This window comes from Somniosus microcephalus, chromosome 6, assembly GCF_052327205.1.
Source record: "Somniosus microcephalus isolate GS21.2 chromosome 6, FLI_Smic_1.0, whole genome shotgun sequence".
In the NCBI taxonomy this organism is placed as follows: Eukaryota; Metazoa; Chordata; class Chondrichthyes; order Squaliformes; family Somniosidae; genus Somniosus; species Somniosus microcephalus.
This window is the reverse complement of record NC_140992.1, coordinates 96,277,703-96,299,613: the sequence shown is the minus strand read 5'-3', so window position 1 is coordinate 96,299,613 and position 21,911 is coordinate 96,277,703. Positions and strand designations below refer to the sequence as shown.

The 21,911-nt window shown below is 45.9% G+C and overlaps 1 protein-coding gene across 12 annotated transcripts in view; it reads left to right on the top strand.

The window, feature by feature from the left end:
* The window catches only part of LOC147115929 (beta-galactoside alpha-2,6-sialyltransferase 1-like), a 232,320-nt gene that overhangs the window by 148,660 nt on the left and 61,749 nt on the right, over positions 1-21,911 (top strand). For 4 of the 12 annotated variants that reach the window (XM_085990573.1, XM_085990575.1, XM_085990570.1 and 1 more), the window contains one exon: positions 9,779-10,667. The exons of 6 other annotated variants lie outside the window; for them this stretch is intronic. In XM_085990573.1, the coding sequence (XP_085846699.1) occupies positions 9,830-10,667 (838 nt within the window). In that variant the 5' untranslated portion in view covers positions 9,779-9,829. Of the gene's footprint in view, positions 1-8,827; positions 9,069-9,778; positions 10,668-21,911 lie in introns of those variants that run through there. 2 more of the 12 variants (XM_085990574.1, XM_085990580.1) reach the window with 2 other exon arrangements.

Sequence of the window (21,911 nt, the reverse complement as noted above, 5' to 3'; positions counted from 1 at the left end):
CCCACTATTGGTAGCCTTGTCTTCAACCCTTCCACCTTCTTGTCCTTCTTGAAGACCTTCTTTAAGACCCACCAGTTTGATCAACCTTTTGGTCCTGCCTCCTAATCTATTCTGTGGCTCGGTATATATTTTGCTTAAGCCTCTGTCGAGCGCCTTGGGATGTTTTTCGACATTAAAGGTGCTACATAAATGCAAGTTGTTTTGTTGAGAGCTTTGAAATGGTTTCTGTACTTGGAAAGGAAAAATAGTACAGGAAACTTTCATTTAACCGGAGGTTAAATGTCCGGAAAGCTCTATCTACCGGCAAAATTCAGGAGCCGTTTCCTATAAGTTTTTTTACTTCTCGTTGCTTTTTTTTTTCCAGTCGTGGCTCCCAAGCATCTAGCTGAAGCTGTTGCTTAGCTACAGAGACGCTTTTAAGCTGCGGCCGACTGTTTTGAAGCTGTTGCTAAGCAACAGGGTTTGTTGTTTCATACGGAGCGTATGTTTTAACATTAGCGCTGGTTTATACGGCAGTTTTGATGGAACGGCACCAACTCGGTCCCGTCAGTGCAGGATACGAGAAAGTTTCCTGTAGTAATATATCGGAGGTTGCAGTACATCTGAGAATGTTGGTTTGCTACGGTCACAATGGGGGAGGGGGACATACCAGATGTTTCCGTTGTATATCCCATATGGTGCTTGTTTGCTAATGAAGCCAAACTGAGCTTTTCTGAGAATGTACAGATGTAAGAATATTAGTTGAAAAAGCTTTTGAGATTTCATGCAAATTCTCACATCCTGCATTTTCTTTCAAGATTTCAAACCCTAATTACATGTTAGCCACAATTGTGGTGACTCAATTTCTATTAATTATCACCTAATGAAAGGATCCCACGTAATCCCCGAAGCTCGAATAAAAATGAGATCTAGATAGCAAGTCTAATAAAAAGCTGGAGTCTGCTAACCATAGTAACTTTCATAATTCATCACAGTCACTTTTTAAATTATGGCATCTATTGCCAGTGTATTCTTCCAGAAAAGCATTAAAGTGCTAATTACTCAAAATGACATATATACACAAAGATTAGCTATGCTGCGATTAAGAACTGAGGAGAACATTAAGTATACAACACTCTCCGTACCTTACAGGCAATTAGCATGGTATATTTTAAGTTGTGCTTACATTGATATCAGTTCATGAGACAAGCTGAGGGTTGAGTGGCTATTAATCATGTTTTCTCCAACAACATGGTTAACCTAATAATTATTAATTTGTGGATAAGCTGCCTATTTTTTCCAAACCTCTCTGTTCCTTTTGGAGTAAGGACCAAATGTGGCCCAGGCAGGCTCTGAGGCGCCATTTACATAGTCAGTAGGACTATTGGCCACAACACCCATTTGCTAGGCCAAAGGATCCCACAACAGGTCGCTATCCAGTGACCCCCCTCCTGGGAAGTGTGTGTATTTGGGCATCTGTTGAGAGTATTTGGGTTAACGTGATGATCTCCATGTTTGCTAATACTCATTGTTTAGGCTCACACATGAAAAATGGCCTCTTGAGTGAAGAACATTAGGTCACCAGACAAGATGTGGTTAGTGTAGGAAATGCTGATTTCCCAGTGGTCATTAGTGGTGTAATTGGTTGCAATAAAACTGATATTATGGCCTGGAATTTCCTCGGAGCTGGTCTCGCTGCCGCAACTTCACTGGAGTGTGGCGGAAACCCTGTTAGATTCCAACCCAAGTCCCAGAGGTGAAAGAGGTTTTTTTTTTTTTTAAACGGGCATATTAATGAAAAATGAAAGAAAGAAAGAAAATGCCAGAGCATTCTTAAAGAAACATTAATGATTTGTTGGCTATTACAAAGAGGTAGCTCACAACACCACCATTTCCACTGGTTCATTTTAATATTTATTTTGTCCTGAGCACTGCTGAAGTCAGGTGCATTGTAGACCAAGAGACACTCATTTGTCATAGCTGTGAAGAAGCTTATGTCATGCAATTGAACTTTAGCTGCAGCAGCCAAAGGAAGCTAGTGCCACAATCCAATAATCTCGCGTGTGTTAACTAAACAAAATGGTTTCATGACCACCTGTATACTATAAAGAATTGCTCTACACTTCTGTCCAATAAACTGCTCACGTAGAACTGCCTCAATGTCCTTGGCTCTTGAGTTCTGTACAAATTTGCAAGGAACCATTTTGGTAAATCAGTGAATCACAAAACCACTGTCTGTCAGAATAATCATGCACAACTAAAAAATGTGTTGTGCCTAAGAAATTGTAGTTATGGTGCATTTTTTTCTAAATGTGGGAATTGAAGGGGGGGTAAAGAACTGACGTGAGTGTAGGAGAAGAATTGGGAAATAGTGACCACAATGTAGTTAGGTTCAATGTAAGAACAGGAAAGCACACTGGAGAGTCGAAGGTAACGGTTTGGACTGGATAAGGGAAAAGTTCAGTGAGGTAAGAGGATCTGGTTCAAATTAACTGGGCAGAAAAGTTAACCAATAGGTCGACAGATCAACAGTCAAAAATCTTTAGATATGATATGTATATCTGAACAGGGCTGGGACCAATGTCCTCGCGGGGAGGTTAACTAATGCTGTGGGGAGGGTTTAACGTAATTTGGCAGGGGGAGGGGCACCAGGACGCAGCACCAGAGAGGAGCGACGAGATGCATAAAAAAATGAGGGACAGACAGTAACAGAACAAAGAATAGTGTAGAACAAGCAGGAATTCGATGGAGGTAAAAAGCAAAGCAGACTAGCATGGTATTGGAATGCATGTGTGTTAATGCAAGGAGTGTTACAAATAAGGTTGACAAGCTACAGCTGCAAGTTGCCACATGGGGTTGTGATATATTGGCTATTACAGAGACTTGGCTTAAACATGGGCAGGAATGGGAACTAAACATTCCTGGCTACAATGTATTCAGGAGGGATAGGGAGGGGGAAAAAGACTGGAGGGTGGGGTGGCAGTATTAATCAAGGGTAATATTACAGTTCTACAGAGGGACGATATACTAGAAGGTTCAAAGACTGAGGCCAGAATTTTCCTTACCTTGGTGGGTCCGGTGTGGCCGGTGTCCGTGGCAGGTCGTGACCTCGCTGCTGGCTCCATCCCGCTGTAGAAAATGATCTTCCCTTAAGGGGGCCTATTAAGCCTGCCCAGCGCGTTACCCGGCCCAGTGAGATGGAGTGGGTCTGGGGACGTCATTCATGACGCGTTTTAAGTTGGGATCCTTAAAGAGACCCTGGCCACATTAGATTTTAAGTTTAATCTAACATAGTGGGTGTTGAATCTCTACTGTGCAATAATATAATAAAATAAATATTTAAATAAAATTATCATTAAGTAATATGACTCCATCTACAAATACGATCAAGAACATAATTAAAGTACATTCATTGGGAAGTTATTGGTGCTTTAGTCACAAATCTACAGACTTTTGTATCAGTAACTGGTAGAAATAAAAGATGTGTGTGTATAGATAATAGATAAAATTAAGCAGATTTTAAATGTAATTCTAAAGGGGTCGGTTTACAATCTTATGCAAGTTCAGCGGAAGAGATACAGAAACCCTGACAAACAGTGTAAGTGGTGCTGATGTGATTCTGGGATTTCTGCAGCTCTTCCATTGAAGTTAACAATGGATAAGTGAGAGAAGTCCGCAGAAATTCACCGTAAAGTCTCAGACTGGAAAATTAAATTAGTCATATTCAGAGACTGAAAGCAAATGGAACCAGTGGAATGAGTGTTGAGAATTAAATTGTTACGTTTGATGACTTGTTTAATGTGTAACTGGACAATCACAGTATACTGTGAGAAAAACCTGACCAGAAACAACACAAACACTTATTGAAATGGTATATGTCATTTTCATAGTGCAGCTCAATTCACTGCAATTACTGTTGAGTTGGAAGGCAACAGCTGAGAATGGCCAGTGAAAAATTAACATTTACCAGTAGCTTTTCAAGTAGAACAGAATCTCCATCAATCTATTAGCTGATGTAATCAACATGTTTTTATTTTGATTTGTTTTTCGTGCTGTCAAGTCATTAGCTAGAGCAATGGTCAAGAACTCGCGCCTCGGTGCTTCCCGAGCTGTGTGAATCACATGGCCATGCAGGGAAATTTAAGAAGTAGGGGGGAAAAGGCTCTTAAATGCCTGTAAAGTACCTCATAATGATTTCAACTGGGTCCCCCGCTGCTGCAGATCGGGTCGGCTCCACAAATGACAGACACGCCTGTGGGAAAGACACGTGGGAGCGAGTTGACAGCGACCCGCTGTCAAAAAAAAAAACTTTCCCACCTGACCTGCCACCGATCGTGCCCGCTAACACGATGGAAAATTTAGCCCTGAATCTATTTCATTACAGAAAAGGAGCTGCTACATTGCTGGGTGTTTACTATAGACCCCCAAATAGTGAGAAGGAGATAGAAGAGCAAATCTGTAGGCAAATTTCAATGACATGTAAAAATAATAGAGCAGTAATAGTAGGGGACATCAATTACCCTAACATAGACTGGTGAAAACAGAGTAAAGGGCAAGGAGGGTGAAGAATTCCTAAAATGTGTACAGGAGAACTTCCATAATCAGTGTGTTTCTAGCCCAATAAGGAAGGAAGCAGTGCTGGATCTAATTCTGGGGCATGAAGTAGGGCAAATGGAGTATGTTTCAATGGGAGAACATCTGGGTAATAATAACCATAATATAATTAGGTTTAAAGTAGTTATGGAAAGGGACAAAAAAAACCAAAGGTGAAAATATCCAACTGGAAGAGAGCAAATTCCAGTGATTTGAAAAGTTATCTAGCATAGGTGGCAGCATAGTTTTCGTTGTATGCATGCTGCACACGTGGGTGTGGGTTGCGCACCGGAGTCATGAGCCATGTCTTCAGTGGATAACCTTTGTCGCCCAGTAGCCACCCTCTGGTTTGTCGTGATGACTCAAATGCAAATGGCACAGCGAACTACCATAGAATGAAGGCAGCATGGCTGCTGCCAGGATACTGGGCATTGACCTGCGTGATTCCCTGCATATGGTCGCACACCAGCTAACATTGAGGGAATGGAATCCCTTTCGGTTGCAGTATATCTGAGTTGACATGCGGCACCCACAAAACGACATGCGTGCCATCAATGACACCCTGCGCCATGGAGAAGCCTGCAATCCTCGCGAAGCCGCGTGCTCGCTCCACCTGCTGCTCTCTGGCGAGAGAGAATGCAATGTAGTTGGCTCTCTTTGAATAGAGAGCCTCAGTGACCTCCCTTACGCAACAGTGGACGGCAAACTGTGAGATGCTGCAAATCTCTCCAGCTCCAGCCTGGAAGGAGCCTGGCGCATAAACGTTCATGGTCATGGTCACCTTCACAGCCACTGGCAATGTGGTCCTTGCACCAGAAGTGTGTGCACGCACTGCGGACGCCATTTTGGAGTCAAAATGCCACTCATAGCGCTGAAAAAACGGGCACTAAGGAACCAAATTTTGTGGCCTGCGTGTTTCAGTAAGGATTTTTCAATCTGATTGGTTAAGGAGAAACGCTGTTGCTTGCCCTGTTCAGACAGGTCCCAGATCCCCTGGAGAGGGCACTGCGCTGAAATGGACTTCAAATAACCGCAAGTCGAAGTGCAAAAGCCCACAGAATTTCTAGGGGCAAGTGTAATTGTAATGAATGGCGAGCGCCATTATTTCGCTGCTCACCGCAAAATCTGGGTTAATATAAAAGGAAGTAGCAAGGGCTTTTTTGAGGATACTAAAAGTAAAACATAAATTTAAGAGGGTTGGACCATTTGGAAATGAAGGACGGACTCTAATTGTGGAGGAGGAAGGTGTGGAGTTGGAAGTGAGAACATACGTGTACCAGAGGTGGATATGAAACAATTAATAGAGCTAATTTTAGAAAAGGAATTTCTTCAGAAAGGATTAGCAGAAGTCAAGGTGGATAAGTCACTGGGCCCTGATGGCACACACCCTTGACTATTGAAAGAAGTCAGGGAGGAGACAGCAGAGGCTCTGGCTATCATTTTTCAATCCTCCTTAAATATGTAAATTGTGCCATGGGACTGGAGAGTAACCGATGTGACATTGCAGCAAAAGCTAAGGGGAGATTTAATAGAGGTTTTTGAAGCTATGAAGAGTTTTGATAAGAGTGTTTAACTAAGGACCATTTCCTCTGGTTGGGGAGTCTGTATTGAGGAGTGACCAATTTAAAATGGTCACTCCGAGAGTAAGGAGAGAAGTTGGGAGTAATTTCTTTACATGGGAACATTGGAGCCTGGAATGCTTTGCCACAGCGAGTGGTTGAGGCTGAGACCATTGCTTCATTTAAGAGAAAATAGATAAATATTTGAAGCAGAGGATAGATACAAGGCTTTGGGGGGAGTGCAGGGTAGTGAGGTTAGTGTTGGGCTGCTCCAGCAAGAGCTTGCACAAACACAATGGTTGCCACCTATGTTGTAAACTTCTATGGTTCTATGATGTTTCAAGCCTCAGTGCTTCCCTTGTTCATGTTCAAGATGAAGCAACATTGAGTTAAAATATTTATCTGGAGAATGGAGTTGCTCACAATGTTTTAATCTGTTGTAGACTGATCTGTGTCAGTAGGATATTCCTACAAGTGCAGCCTGGCTGTCAGGTGCTGCACTAATGAGACTAGATTTCCTGAACAGTCTGCCAAACTCGTGCATTAGTTACTTTGTTTCCCCTGGTGATGTGGGAGCAAGAAACCTGCATGGAGGATTTTCCATGATTTAAAGAGAGTAGCACACAGGGAGAACTTTGAGACGTTGAATGGAAACAGTAGAAGGAATTCAGAGAGCAACTTAAAACAATTCAATTTTTTTAAGTAGGCAACAGTGGTGAATAGGGAGAAACACAAAATAGATTAAAAGAAAATTATAATGGAAAAGAAGGAGCCTGATTTTAAAACTTGGTACAACTGGAATACATCTCCACCTTGCCTGACAATGTTTTTCTCTTGCCAGTTTTCTCCCCTCTTCCTTTTCTGAGTGTCATTAATTTGGCCTATAATGGCAGAGGTGTTGTTAAACCTGGTTATGACTAGTGAAATAGATCCCGAATGCAGCAAGACCTGGACAATATTCAGGCTTAGGCTGATGAGTGGAAAGCAACATTCGCGCCACACAAGTGTTAGGCAATGACTATCTCCAACAAGAGAAAGTCTAACCACCTCCCTTTGACATTCAACGGCATTTCTATCGTCAAATTCCCCCATCATCAATATCCTGGGGGGTCACCATTGATCAGAATCTTAACTGGACCAGCCACAAGAGCTGGGTATTCTGCAGCAAGTGACTCACCTCCTGATTCCCCAAAGCCTTTCTACCATCTACAAGACACAAGTCAGGAGTGTGATGGAATAATCTCCACTTGCCTGGATGAGTGCAGCTCCAACAACACTCAAGAAGCTCGACACCATCCAGGACAAAGCAGCCTGTTGATTGGCACCCCACCCACCACCTTAAACATTCACTCCCTCCACCATCGGCAAACCGTGGCTGCAGTGTGTACCATCTACAAGATGCACTGCAGCAACTCGACAAGGCTTCTTCGACAGCACCTCCCAAACCCGTGAACTCTACCACCAAGAAGGGCAAGGGCAGCAGGCGCATGGGAACACCACCACCTCCAAGTTCCCCTCCAAGTCACACACCATCTTGACTTGGAAATATATCGCAGTTCCTTCATCATGGCTGGGTCAAAATCCTGGAATTCCCTCCCTAACAGCACTGTGGGAGTACCTTCACCACAAGGACTGCAGCAGTTCAAGAAGGCGGCTCACCACCACCTTCTCAAGCGCAATTAGAGATGGGAACACCCACATCCTGTGAATAAATTTTTTTAAAAGATACATGAGCTAAATGTGGGTGACCACCTTGCGAGTATTGACCACCATATGAGAAGTTTTAAGAGCTAGCTAGAAAGAGAAAGAGTCAGTACAAAAACTGGAACACTAGATTGGATTAGGACAGATTTGAGAAAGATGCAGAGCGAGCTAGCTGAGGTGAGGTGGAAGGAGAAATTAATGCAAAGGACTGTGAAGTATTTTTTTTAAGAGATTGCAAAGGTGCAAGGAAACTGCTAGTATTTATCAGATGCCATAGATAATAGAGAGGTTAGAAACCTATTAATGAAGAAGAGGGCTTATAAAGACTATAATAATTATGAAAAAAGCTAAAGGAGAATATGGGAAAATAAGATAAGATGTTAAGAGTGGAATGAGGGAAGCTAAGAGAGTAAGAGGAAAAGTTTGAAATTACATGAAATAGAATGGTAAGGTATTTTACAAGTATATCTGTAAAATGATCATTATAAGTGAGGCGGAACCCTTGAGAAGCGAGAATTGTCAATTTGTAGATGATGATCAAAAAAAATGAAGGTAATTAAGTATTTTCCATCATCTTTTAGTAAAGAGAAGGATATCAGAAGGGGAGGGAATCCTGAAGTGGTTGAGAGCTACATAAGTGATAATTCTGATGGATAAAAAGGAAAATTTTAGTCAAGTTAGTTAGGCTAAAGGATAACAAAGTCCCAGGGTCTGACTGGACACGTGAAGGAAGAAATAGCCGAGGTTCTAGAAATTGTAGCCCCGATTTTAACCAGGAGTGGGAATCGGATGGGCGGGGGGGGGTGAGATGAGCACTAAACCCCCACACCCACCTCAGCAGTATGAGGCTCAGGAGATTTTAACTCCTGGGCCTTATCTGCATGCTGCCATTCAGCTGCCTGGCCAGAAGCCAAATACAAGCAAATACAAAACCACAGATGGCAGTTGGTAATGAAAATAGTGTTATGATGTTTCAACCAACAAAACAAAGTAGTGTTGCATATGAGAGCAGTGACCAGAAGCAGTCCTACCACCAGGGTGTTTAGCTGTGGTAGAGGAACACAAACAGATCATGAAAGTGCCTGCAGTCTGTAAAGGACACCAATCTTCAGCAGACCGTCCTCTGAATAAGATAAAGGATTCCAGAGACCAGGCAGTACCCTTCATCTTCCAGAGTATCTACTCCCATGAAGTGTTTTGTGTCTGGAGAGAGTGTGTGGGACAGTCATGCTGGTAATCATATATTTCCATTAAATAGGACTCTCAGAACTTTTTCTAAAGTTGTCTGTTTTTCGGTTCTCCTGTTGCAGTTTCACCAGCTGACACTCCGTTCTTTTCTTTGTATGAATCAGGAAGTTTTTCTGGAATTTTCTACTTGGTGAAATTTTACTCCCACCCCTCCCCACACTCTGATAACCAAGAGTGATTTTTGGCATGGCGTGGGGTATGAGGGAGTCATGTTACGCAAAACAGAATGGAAACATTGTATTTTGACCTGTCGGTCAATTATCCATCACCTACCTGAAGAATTTTAAACAGACAATCTCACCATTTGGTTCTTTTGTTTCTAAAAGTAAAGACAGATTATTAAAGAAAATTAAGTAATTTTTGTTCCCAACTGTCAGTTTCAGTTTTATTTTTTCTCTTTTACCTGTCTCTGTTAACGATGTACTCAGAACCTTCAAGACTCAGAGGGGAGCGTGTTACCAATTGAGCCAAGCTGATACGACAAAGATTTATTCAGTTCCTCCATAAACAAGTGTGCCGATTTCACTAAAGGCTCTTTTATTTTGGTGCCGGTGTGGTGTTTTTTTCCACTTGTTCCAGAACGAAGGTTTCATACAGCCAGCTGCAAGCTAATGTCAAACTGCCAGGGTTTGTTAAAATGGGCAGCTGAAATGAACAGAGAGAAACTCTTAAGTATATGACTCTTTTGTTTGCAGGTTTCCTACACTATGCAACAAGTGATATCCTGAACTTAACTGTGGATAAATATGGCTCGATGTAGACTTGGGACCATGAAGAAGGTATGCTTCTTCACAAGTGTGATGATCCTTTGCCTCTACACTATATTCTATAAGATGTGTTTTCAGAAAAGAAACCTGTTGCTCAAAAATGGATCAAACAACACAGAGACCAAGAGGCTCCAATTTAATTTGATTCAGTGCGGCACACAGGAGACACTGCGAGGTAAGGAGGATGTAGATGGATCAAATCATAAATATGTCACCCAAGGTACTTTTTGGAAAACCTTTGCGGCAGCTCAGAAAGATCAGTTAAGTTCTGAAATTATTTTGAAGACAAATAACAGCAGGATAAAAGGATCCAGCAAATCAGAAATCCAGATTAAGGAAACAACTGTTTCAAAGGATCTTCTGCCCGCATCTGTGGTTACCAGGAATTTATCCAGGAGACAACAGGTGAAGGAACCAGCAACCATTTCCAACACAGCAGCAAAACCCACAAAGGTGAAGCTTACATTTAACAAGCAATGGAATTCATGGATGATTTGGAATGAAGACAGCTCTTCGAACAACCTCAACCGCCGCCTACGGACTGTTAAAAACAATTATGCTTCTATGAATAAGTATGCTGTGAACTTCACTGGAACCAGAAAGTCAAAGAAGATCAGCAGCAAAGAACTGTTATGTGAACTGAAACAGAGAGTCCAAGTGGCGTCCATTCAGTTTGGAGATGAGCCCTTCACGACATCTGACTGGCAGGAGTACATACCAAACAAAAATCTTACTGAAGCACTCGGACCATTCAAGACGTGCGCTGTCGTGGCATCAGCTGGTTCGATCCTCCGATCAAGTCTGGGAAGGGAAATAGGTGAGTTTTACACAAAACATCTGACTGGAGATTTGATGTTAACGTTTTGTAAGTTTTCTTTTCTATTAGAACAATAAGTTGCAGAAACAGAAGACTAGCAACTAGGACGATAAGGTAAAGACTGAATCCTATTCTGCTGAGATATTGATAACTGTGAATATCAGCAGATAACCTGTTGCTTGGGGTTACAGAGAAAGCCACTTGATCTTTGCTAGCTAGTGGGCATTCAATGGGTAGGGAAACCCTAACAAAGTGTTCTGCAAGACAGTTGGGACTTTAGTTTTCTCGGGTCAGTAATATTAAGGAAGATGTTGTTGTGAGTGTGAAGCAGGGACTCCCAAGGTCAAATAGCTCTCACCAGACTTGCTGTCTAGGCTCATACATGATTACTTGTTGTTCCACAGGTGCTGTTGATGACTATGGAACTGCAGTCCATTATGTCAATCTAGTGGGTGGTCATCTGTCAATGTTTTCTGGCAGTCTATCATACCTGAGTTCGGGCCTGAGGGGGGAGAGATGTGTGGATGATTACATTATGTTTCTAAGACTAATTGCAACGTTTCCTCATCCAATCTAATCTAGCAGTTGCCAGGATTTAGGGCTTGTCTACCAGGAATGTAAAATGACATTTTTTGAGTTTGGTTTCGGGGGCTCAGTAGTTTGTTGAGTCGTAAAGTTAAAAACTGAAAACTGATCTCAATCCTGCTGCTGATCTAAATGCACTGACCTCTCCCTTTTATACTCTCGGCGGGTTTTTGACATATTTGCATGTCTGTTCCTGCAAGGATTAGATGTAGACCCCCCCTCATTGCCAGATCTGGATAAGATAGACTGCCGGAAAACATTGACAGATGCCCACCCACTAGATTGACAGGGTAAAAAGCACCAGAATGTTGTGGCTTCAGTTACTTGCCCATTATCCATGAATTGAAAAAGGAAATATTAAAATTTTGAAAATGGTTTGTAAAAGCACAGGATGATAGCTCATTAATTCTGTGCCCCCCCCCCCTGTTTTTTTTTAAAACAAGTAAATGGTCACATTAACACAGAATTGAGACAAACTCAAGTACTTGAGCATTTGCAAATGAAACAGAAGAGGCCCAATTCAGGTCACTTTAACTTAACAATTGTCTCTATAATTCACATTAAAAATTCTGATCCCAGAACTGAAAGCTTTAGCTTATCGAATCTTGCTTAGAGTGGGAGGTTTGGCCAGCAGTAGCTTATTGGCATGTCTGTGTTGAGAAACAGTTGCACTGCGTGTTGTGTGTTGGTGCGAAGGAGTTCTGCACTGTGTCAATGCAAAGAAGCACAATACAGTAAACTCTTTCTTATCCGGCACCCATGGGACCAGGATGGTGCCAGTTGATGAAAAATTCTGGATAACAGAGAGGTATACCTACCAAGGCAATTTTTAACACAAACAAAAATAAAAGCCACTGACTAACTCAGCCACCGCGGGAAACTCGGACTCGACAAAATGAGTGCTGGATGGATTCGGCAAGATTACCGGTTATCTATTTTGCCGGTTATTAAAGTATTCCGGATGATTAAGTGCCATTTAAACAAGAGTTTACTGTACTTATATTTTCCAGGACTGAACTGGGAGTGAGTCGATTTCTCTGTAATGCTTTCCGTCCACCTGCAGGAAGTAACCCAATATTACTTCAGTTTCACATCAAGTGTATGCCTAATCTCAAGTGAGAGTCAACTCTAAATTCAAGTAAAATTAATTTGCCACATCATTAGAAGATCAAAAACTAATGCTGTTTTAAAAGAAGCAGAAAGAAAACAGTTTTTCAAACTGCTACTGCAGTGGGCATAAAAATTCTGAGTGTTTATTTTCAGCTACTGCAACAGTAGTGTCCATAAAGGTCTGGGCAAATCCTACAATGCGCTATGTTCAATTTACGTTGAAATCAAAAACAGCAGAAACTGAACTTGCATTCAAATACATTTTCTAGTTCTGTTTGGTGAGGCACATTTCAAAATCAGTGACTCGTAGCTGCTTTCTAGCTTGTACTGGATCCTTATGAAATGGATTCAGTGGGGTGAATTTTCAAACATAGCATTAATCAGGCAGACAGTGGAATGGGTGTCTGCCATTTTCATGGTCAGATCTCATTTTAAAAGAAGCTGACGAGCTGCCAATGCAAAAAAAGCTCTGTACAGGCAGCTTGTCGATCTGGGGGCAGGAAATCTGGCCAGATGGCCTATTTTGAAGCAGCACCTTAAAGGGGAGGGGTTGAAGTGTCTGCAGTGAAAGGAAGCAACAGTTTATTGTGGTAGGCAAAATTTTTGCAGGGCCTACAGTAGCAAGGAGATCAAATAATGGTAGCTTTTCAGGCTCAAAACCCACAAGCCACTGCAGTAACAAGAAGAGTTAAATCTGCTTCCAACTTTCCCTTACTGCAACTAAGGATGCCTTTAAAGTCAGCTCAAAATGGCCAGCTGCTAACCTCTATCACCTGTGTTCAGTGGGCGGAAGCAGGAACTGACAGTAGCAATGGGGGCAGAAATGAAAATGGTGTCAAGGGGTTGTAACTCCCTCCTCTGACCACGATTTACATTTATTCGTGAGGCTTCCGTCTTGTTACCGGCGGCCGCTCCAGACACCAGGATCGAGGTGGCAGGACTTAGTGGTCTCAGGTCTGGGGCAACTTTTAGAAGGCTTAACCACACCTGTGGAAGGTTGGATCCTCACACACATCTCCAGTGAGACCTCCTGGGGAAACCCCGCTCACCACCTTCACTCAGCGCTTCCTCAACGGAGGCATATACCAGGAGTATGGGAGCCATTTATTTCCTCCCTTTCTGGGCATTGGATGAGCTCGAACACCAGCTGCGGCACCAGCAGAACCAGGAACGGCAGCAAAAGGAGCGCCAGGCTGCTGCTCACCCACCTAAAGCTGCACAGACCAGAGGGGCCAGTGCTTGGAAGTGGCTTGAGAGCACCTTGCTGCACATCAGGGAACCATGGGGACCTGTTTCTGCACTGGCAGTCCTACTCAGAAGGACTTCCATGAAGGTCTGGTTTCTCTGTTCAATAGATGACCATCGCTCCTCCAGAGATGTCATTCTATTATGAACACTCACCATGTTTTCTGCACTCTGGCGACTTACCTCCTCCATGGAGGTTGCCATCCTTTCCACGGTGATGCGTTGATGCGCCAATGACTGTTCGCTATGGACTTCTCCATTCGTTCCATACTCGCATCGACCCTGGAGACAAAACCTGCCAGAGACTCCTGCATCTGTTCCTGGAGGTCCAGCACCGCTGATCTTATGGATGGACCCAGAGGCAGAGGGTCGACATGCAGCTGAGCTGAGCTGGGTCCTGCGCCCTCCGACTAGCACTCTCCACTGCTGTCCCTGTCTCCACAATCTGCTGATGCTCACTTGTGAGCTGTGATACACCAGGTGACAACACTACTCTATGTGCCGAAAGTCCCACCGAGGTGTGAGTGTCTGCGCTGGTGCTGGGTGCGCTGCATTCTGCTGATGCTGCACCCTCAGAGGTTGCAGCTTCCTCTGAGGAGTCTGGCTGCTCCGGCTGTTCCTCCTGGCTAGTGGGGACGACTGCTTGCGATGGTCCTGTGGGGGAGTAAAGGAAAGAGTCAGAGATGTGATGCCAAGGTTACATACATTGCATATTGCAGATGATCATAAGTCCATCTGTTAGAACTTCAGAATCATTATCAGCGACTCATGCAATGGCAATGAGAGAGATGGAAAACTATTCTGTCACCAGCTTGCTGTGATGCACCCGTCTGTCCGTCCCCCACTTGCGCATCTTCCTCCACTCCTACGATCTCCAGGACCGCCTCCTCCCAGGAGGTGAGGTGGGCTAGTGAGGGTGGCCCTCCTCCTGTCCTCCCTCTTTCTCGCTTATTGTGAGCTCTCTTTTCCTGCAATGAGGGAGACAAGTGGTGGTTGAGTGAGAATGAAGGAGTGAGTGTAGAGATTCCATAGCACAGATACTTAGGCCCCGATTTTCTCCCAGCCGTCGGGCGGGTTTTCAGGCGGGCGGGGGCCGAAAATCGCAGAAATAGGGGGTCGCGACCCCCCCCCCACCCGATTCCCCGCCCCGCCCGACTTTCGCCCCCGTGTTTCAGCGTGACCTGAATCAGTCCCGCCCTCCACAGGTGGGAATGGTCGGCGGGAGCCTAATGATCAATTATTGGCATGTTTAATCCCATTTTCAAGGGCCCTTGCAATTTTCTGCCTTTCCCCACGTAAAACCCGTCTGGTGGGAACAGCGCTGATGAAACCTGGCATGAACAGAAGTTGGCTTGCTTGCTTTCAGCTGCAGGTCAATCAGGACAAGAGATTTAATCAGACAGCATTTGCAGGCTGCAGGACCTTGTTGCTGAAGGCTTGGGGCAACTTGTTGAAGGCTTAGGCACAGCTGTGGAAGGTTGGAGCCTCACACACTTCTCCAGTGTGAGCTCCTGGGAAGCCCCTCTCGCCACCCTAATTCAGCGCCTCCTCAACGGAGACATCTGCCAGAAGCATGGGAGGCCTTTTGTTCCTTCCCTTCCTGGCATTAGAGGATCTCCAACAGCAGAGGAGGCTGGAGCAACTCCAGCAACAACAGCCGCACCAGCAACAGCAGCACCAGCAGGAGCGACAGGCTGCGGCTCAGCGACCTGGGGCAGCACAGGCCAGAAGGGGCCAGCGCATGGAAGGTCATCTGCGCAGGAGATATCCCCCAAACAGGGTCTACAGACACAGGGTCAGCTACCTCAACATGACTGAGCAGCAGTGCCAGAGGCAGCTCCGACTTTCACGAGAGGTTGTGACTGACATCTGCGCAATGCTGCAGCAAGACCTGGAGCCCAGAGCACCAGGTCCACACTACTTACCAGTGGCCATCAAAGTCACCACCGCACTCAACTTTTATGCCTAAAGTCACCACCGCACGCAACTTTTATGCCTCAGTCTCCTTCCAGGGATCAGCAGCAGACATCAGCGGCATCTCCCAGGCGGCCGCACACACTTGCATCACGCAGGTAACCGATGCCCTCTTTGCCCTCGCGCACAATCACATCCATTTCACCAGGGATCGCGCAAGTGTGAGGGCGCGAGCGCTTGGATTAGCTCAGCTGGCAGACTTTCCAAGGGTGCAGGGCGTCATTGACTGCACACATGTGGCCCTTAGGGCACCCCACCGCAATCCAGGAGTTTTTGTCAACCGCAAGGGCTTCCACTCCCTTAACGTTCAGCTGGTGTGTGACCACAAGAAGGTGATTTTGCATGTTTGTGCCAAGTACCCTGGCAGCTGCCATGACTCCTTCATACTGCGCCAGTCTACTGTGCCTCCGCTATTCAGTCCGCCAAGTGAACTTCAAGGATGGCTACCTGGAGACAAGGGATATCCCCTGTGCTCTTGGCTAATGACGCTGTTGAGGAGACCAGCCAGCAAAGCTGAGGAGTGCTACAACTCCAGCCACATTACCACCCGATGCATTATCGAGCAAACCATCGGATTGCTGAAGATGCGCTTCAGATGCCTCGATAGATCAGGTGGAGCCCTACAGTACTCATCAGCCAGGGTCTCAAGTCGTCGTGATATGCTGTGTGCTTCACAACATGGCACAGCGTCGTGGCTTGCCGATTCCGCAGGACCAAGAGGCTACTCACAGAGCCGCCTCGGATGAGGATGATGCTGAGGACGAGGAGGAGGAAGACGGAAATGAGCATCCTGCAGAGGCCCGCCAACCAGCGGCACCAGTGCGCGAGAACATTGCTGGGCGGAATGCAAGGAACGCACTCATCCTGGGCAGATTTGCGTAGCCTGGTACATCAAACACTGCAGCCTCACTGCTTCTTAACTGACCATGGACAGTGGCCCATGCCTACACATTCCTACCTATTTGACCAGCTTGCTGACATCTGCAAGTTATCCTAAGGCCTCTATGTGATATCCCCATTCGCCAAATGACAGACGCCATAACTGCAGCAGTTGTCACCAGATTTTTTATGTACAGGAAAATGATGGCATTAAAACTATTTACAAGACTTTTCACCCAAGTGACTACCCTTGTGATTAGTGGTACTTTTTTTTAACTCGTGCTCCTACGTAGTGCTACCCCTGTGGCTTCAGCAGATGTGGAGGCCCCTTGCTCACTTTCCTGCTGCGCCTGTCTCGACACTTTTGGCGGGCGTCCTCTGGGGTGGCGAGCCTGTGAGGGCTCGCCAGCAGTCTGCTGCTCCTGTGGCTGTGCAGGGCATGAGACTCCTATCTCACTGGGGTGTGGACTCCGGCGGGCCTCTGACCGAGGGCTCTGAAGTGGCATGGAAGTGTGAGCGCGTGGAGAGGAGCCCCCACTTCCTTGAGGTGTGCCAACAACCTCCCTCTCGTGTCAGCTCCCCCTCAGCGCCTGCAAGTGGCTGGAGAGCACCTTGCTGCACTTCAGGGGGGCCATGGGGACCCGTCTCAGCACTGGAAGTCCTGCTCAGAAGGACTTCCATGAAGGCCTGGTTTCGGTGCTCAATAGATGCCCATCGCTCCTCAAGAGATGCCATTCTATTCAGAGCACTCGCCATGTTTTCGACACCCTGGCGACTAAGCTCCTGCATGGCCGCAGCCCTCCTCTCTTCGGCTGCAGCCAGCATTGCCACGGAGGTAGCCATCCTTTCCGTGGTGATGCTTTGATGTGCCAATGACTCCATAGAGTCATCATAGTTATACAGCACAGAAAGAGGCCCATCGCGTCCGTGCCGGCCATCAAGCCCTGTCTAATCTAATCCCATTTTCCAGCATTTGGTCTGTAGCCTTGTATGCTATGGCATTTCAAGTGCTCATCCAAATGCTTCTTGAATGTTGTGAGGGTTCCTGCCTCTACCACCCTTTCAGGCAGTGAGTTCCAGATTCCAACCACCCTCTGGGTGAAAAAGTTTTTCCTCAAATCCCCTCTAAACCTCCTGCCCCTTACCTTGAATCTATGCCCCCTTGTTATTGACCCCTCTGCTAAGGGGAAAAGTTCCTTTCTATCTACCCTATCTATGCCCCTCATAATTTTGTACACCTCAATCAGGTCCCCCCTCAGCCTTCTCTGCTCCAAGGAAAACAACCCCAGCCTGTCCAGTCTTTCTTCATAGCTGAAGCGCTCCAGCCCAGGTAACCTCCTGGTAAATCTCCTCTGCACCCTCTCCAAAGCAATCACATCCTTCCTATAGTGTGGCGACCAGAACTGCACACAGTACTCCAGCTGTGGCCTTACCAGCGTTTTGTACAGCTCCATCATAACCTCCCTGCTCTTATATTCTATGCCTCGGCTAATGAAGGCAAGTATCCCATATGCCTTTTTAACCACCTTATCCACCTGTTCTGCTGCCTTCAGGGATCTATGTACATGCACACCAAGGTTCCTCTGTCTTTCCTAGGGTCTTACCATTCATTGTGTATTCCTTTGCCTTGTTAGACCGTCCAAAATGCATCACCTCACACTTTTTAGGGTTAAATTCCATTTGCCACTGTTCCGCCCATCTGACCAACCCATCTATATCGTCCTGTAGCCTGAGGCTTCCCTCCTTGCTATTTACCACCCCACCAATTTTCGTGTCATCTGCGAACTTACTGATCATACCTTTTACATTCACATCCAAATCATTAATGTGGACCACAAACATCAAGGGACCCAGCACCAATCCCTGCGGTACCCCACTGGACACAGGCTTCCAGTCACAAAAACAACCTTCGACCATCACCCTCTGCCTTCTGCCACTAAGCCAGTTTTGGATCCAATGTGCCAAGGCACCCTGGATAACCATGGGCTCTTACCTTCCTGACCAGTCTCCTATTCGGGACTTTATCAAAAGCCTTACTGAAATCCATGTAAACCACATCCACTGCACTACCTTCATCCACACACCTAGTCACCCCCTCTCAAAATTCAATCAAATTGGTCAGACATGATCTTCCCTTGACAAAGCCATGCTGGCTATCCCTAATTAATCCTTGCCTCTCCAAGTGGAGACTAATTCTGTCCCTCAGAATTTTTTCCAATAATTTCCCTACCACTGATATTAGGCTCACTGGCCTGTAATTTCCTGGTTTATCCCTACTACCCTTCTTGAATAATGGTACTACGTTAGCTGTTCTCCAGTCCTCTGGCACATCCCCTGTGGCCAGAGAGGTTCTGAAAATTTGTGTCAGAGCCCCTGCAATTTCCTCCTTTGCCTCACATAGTAGCCTGGGATACATCTCGTCCGGGCCTGGGGATTTATCCACTTTTAAGCCTGCTAAAACCGCTAGTACCTCCTCCCTCTCAATGCTAATATGTTCAAGTATATCACCGTTCCCCTGCCTGATTTCTATGTCCACATCGTCCTCCTCCATAGTGAACACAGATGCAAAAAATTAATTTAAAACCCCACCTACATCTTCTGGCTCTACACACAGCTTGCCACTTTGGTCCCTAATGGGCCCTACTCTTTCCCTAGTTATCCTCTTGCTCTTAATATACTTATAAAACACCTTAGGGTTTTCCTTTTATTTTGCTCGCCAGTGTTATTTCATGGCCCCTCCTCGCTCTCCTAATTTCTTTTTTAAGTATCCCCCTGCACTTTTTATACTCCTCCACGGCTTCCTCTATCTTTAGTCCTTTTGTATCTGCCAAAAGCCCCCCTTTTTTTCCTAATCCATTCTCGTGTATATCCCTTGACATCCAAGGTTCCCTGGGCTTGTTGGTCCCACCCTTGACCTTTACGGGAACATGTTGCCATTGTACTCTCTCAATTTCCTTTCTGAAAGACTCCCATTGCTCCGATGTGGATTTTCCTTCAAGTAGCTGATCCCAGTCCACATTGGCCAGATCCTGCCTTATCATATTAAAATCAGCCTTCCCCCAATTTAGAACCTTTATTTCCGGACCATCCTTGTCCTTTTCCATGACTACCTTAAATCTCACCGAATTATGGTCACTGTCACCAAAGTGCTCACCTACTAACACTTCTACCACTTGCCCGGCCACATTCCCTAGAATTAGGTCCAGTACCGCCCCCTCTCTTGTAGGACTTTCTACATGCTGGCTCAAAAAGCTCTCCTGGATGCACTTTAAGAATTCTGCACCCTCTAAGCCTTTCACACTCTGACTATCCCAGTTAATATTGGGGAAGTTGAAATCCCCCACTATAATTACCCTATTATTTGCACACTTCTCTGAGATTTGCCTACATATCTGTTCCTCTATCTCCCCCTGGCTGTTTGGGGGCCTATAGTACACTCCCAGCAAGTGCTAGCCCCCTCCAATAAGGCTCTGCTCATGCTCGCCATGGACTCCTCCATTCGCTCCACACTCGCAGCGACCCTGGAGACAAAACCTGCCAGAGACTCCTGCATCTGTGCATGGAGATCCATCACCTCCTCTCTTGCGGATGGACCCAGAGGCATAGGGTCGACATGCAGCTGAGCTGAGCTGGCAGAGCCCTGCGCCCTCCGACGAGGACTCTCCACTGCTGTCACTGTCTCCACAATCTGCTGATGCTCACTTGTGAGCTGGGATACACCAGGTGACAACTCTATGTCCCGAAGGTCCCACCGAGGTGTGAGTGTCTGCGCTGGTGCTGGGTGCGCTTACTTCTGCTGACGCTGCGCCCTCAGAGACTGGAGCTTCCTCTGAGAAGTCTGGCTGCAAAGCCTCTGCCTCCTTGGCAGTGGCGACGGGGGCACCGGATGGTCCTGTGGGGGAGTAAAGGAAAGAGTTAGAGATGTGATGGCAAGGCTACTTGCACATTGGATTTGGCATATGCTCATAAGTCCAAATGATGTGGCTTCAGAATCATATCAGCAACTCATGCTATGTCAATGAGAGAGATGGGGAACTATTCCGTCAGCAGCTTGCGGGCTTGCTCCTGTCTCTCCTGCCCCAGCATCCACAGGCACGTCAGCCCCAGCAATCTTGATCGCTGCTTCCTCCCAGGGGCTCAGGTGGGCGACTGAGGGTGGTCCTCCTCCAGTCCTCGCACGCTCTCGTCTATTGTGAGCTCTCTTTTCCTGCAATGAGAGAGACCAGTGGCATTTGAGTGAGAGTGCAGGAGTGAGTGTAGAGATTGCATAGCATAGATGCTTAGAAGGAGACAAAGATGTTGTGAGGCTGCAAGACCAAGGGCCCTCCCTGTGTGTTGTCAGTTGTGTTCCAAGCATCAGAGTGAGAGGCAGTGCGAGGGCTGGATGGTGGAATAGTTACGTGAATGTGAGCATAGAGAGATACGGAATGGGTAAGGGTGCATGGATGTGACTGAAGTGGGATGTGGAGGAAGAGATTGCTGAAGCTGAGTGCTGTTGGGGAAAGGCAATGGGGATGAGGTTGAGGGTGATGGAAACTTCATACTTACTTTCCCTGTGCAGTGAAGGTCATATGAGCTTCTGCTCCCTCAACTAAAGCTTGCAGGGCCACATCATCAAACCTGGGAGCAGACCTAGGTCTCTCGATGGTCATTCTGTTTCCAGGTCCCTCTAGCATGAAAGGGCAAAAGGTTGGCAGTCTGCAGAAGAAGCAAGGCTTGTTGCAGACCTTAAATGCAGCAGCAATAATGATGTCATCGGAGGGGACTTTCAGTCATGAAAAATCCCTTTGCAAAGGCTTCCCACACGTTGGAAATCAATTGGCCAATTGAGATAAAATTGCATCAATCTCCCACATCCATTTAGATTCGTGTGGGAGACACGAAATTCAGATAACACGACACCATCCCGCACCTGAGCTAAAATCACCCCCGATACCTCTGGACCATCAAGGCAGGTGAAAGGGCCATTCCTATGATAGCTGCATTCTCTGTCCTTGCCATCTAGAACCATTAATCCAACACTTCATCAACATCATCCCTTTCCATTTGTTGCTAAGATTTCCATTTCTGAGGCCTGGAACAATCACTATTTATTCCTAAATTTGGAATTCTGTGATTGTGGCACTTGGAAATTTGGTGACTAAGTGCAGAACGTTTTCAGAACTTAGGTTTTTTTTGGGCCCAGGGTGGCTCCTTTTCTTTTTATTTGTCTTTCTTCCATTTGTTTTTTGTGTGAGGCCCAACATCTGTTCCCTGTTCCGCTCCCTCCTGCCTCCATGTTTTCATTCCCCACCCGCCTCCAGCCATGAGCGGCAGTAAAATCTTGCAGTCACCTCTTGGATGATGCACTTGCAGTGAGAGGCATTTAGGGAATGCTCTTGGCAGTTGAGGTTATCCAACCACATTCAACACTGAGCCTAGTCTGTTATCTATAGTCACCGAGGGACTTTC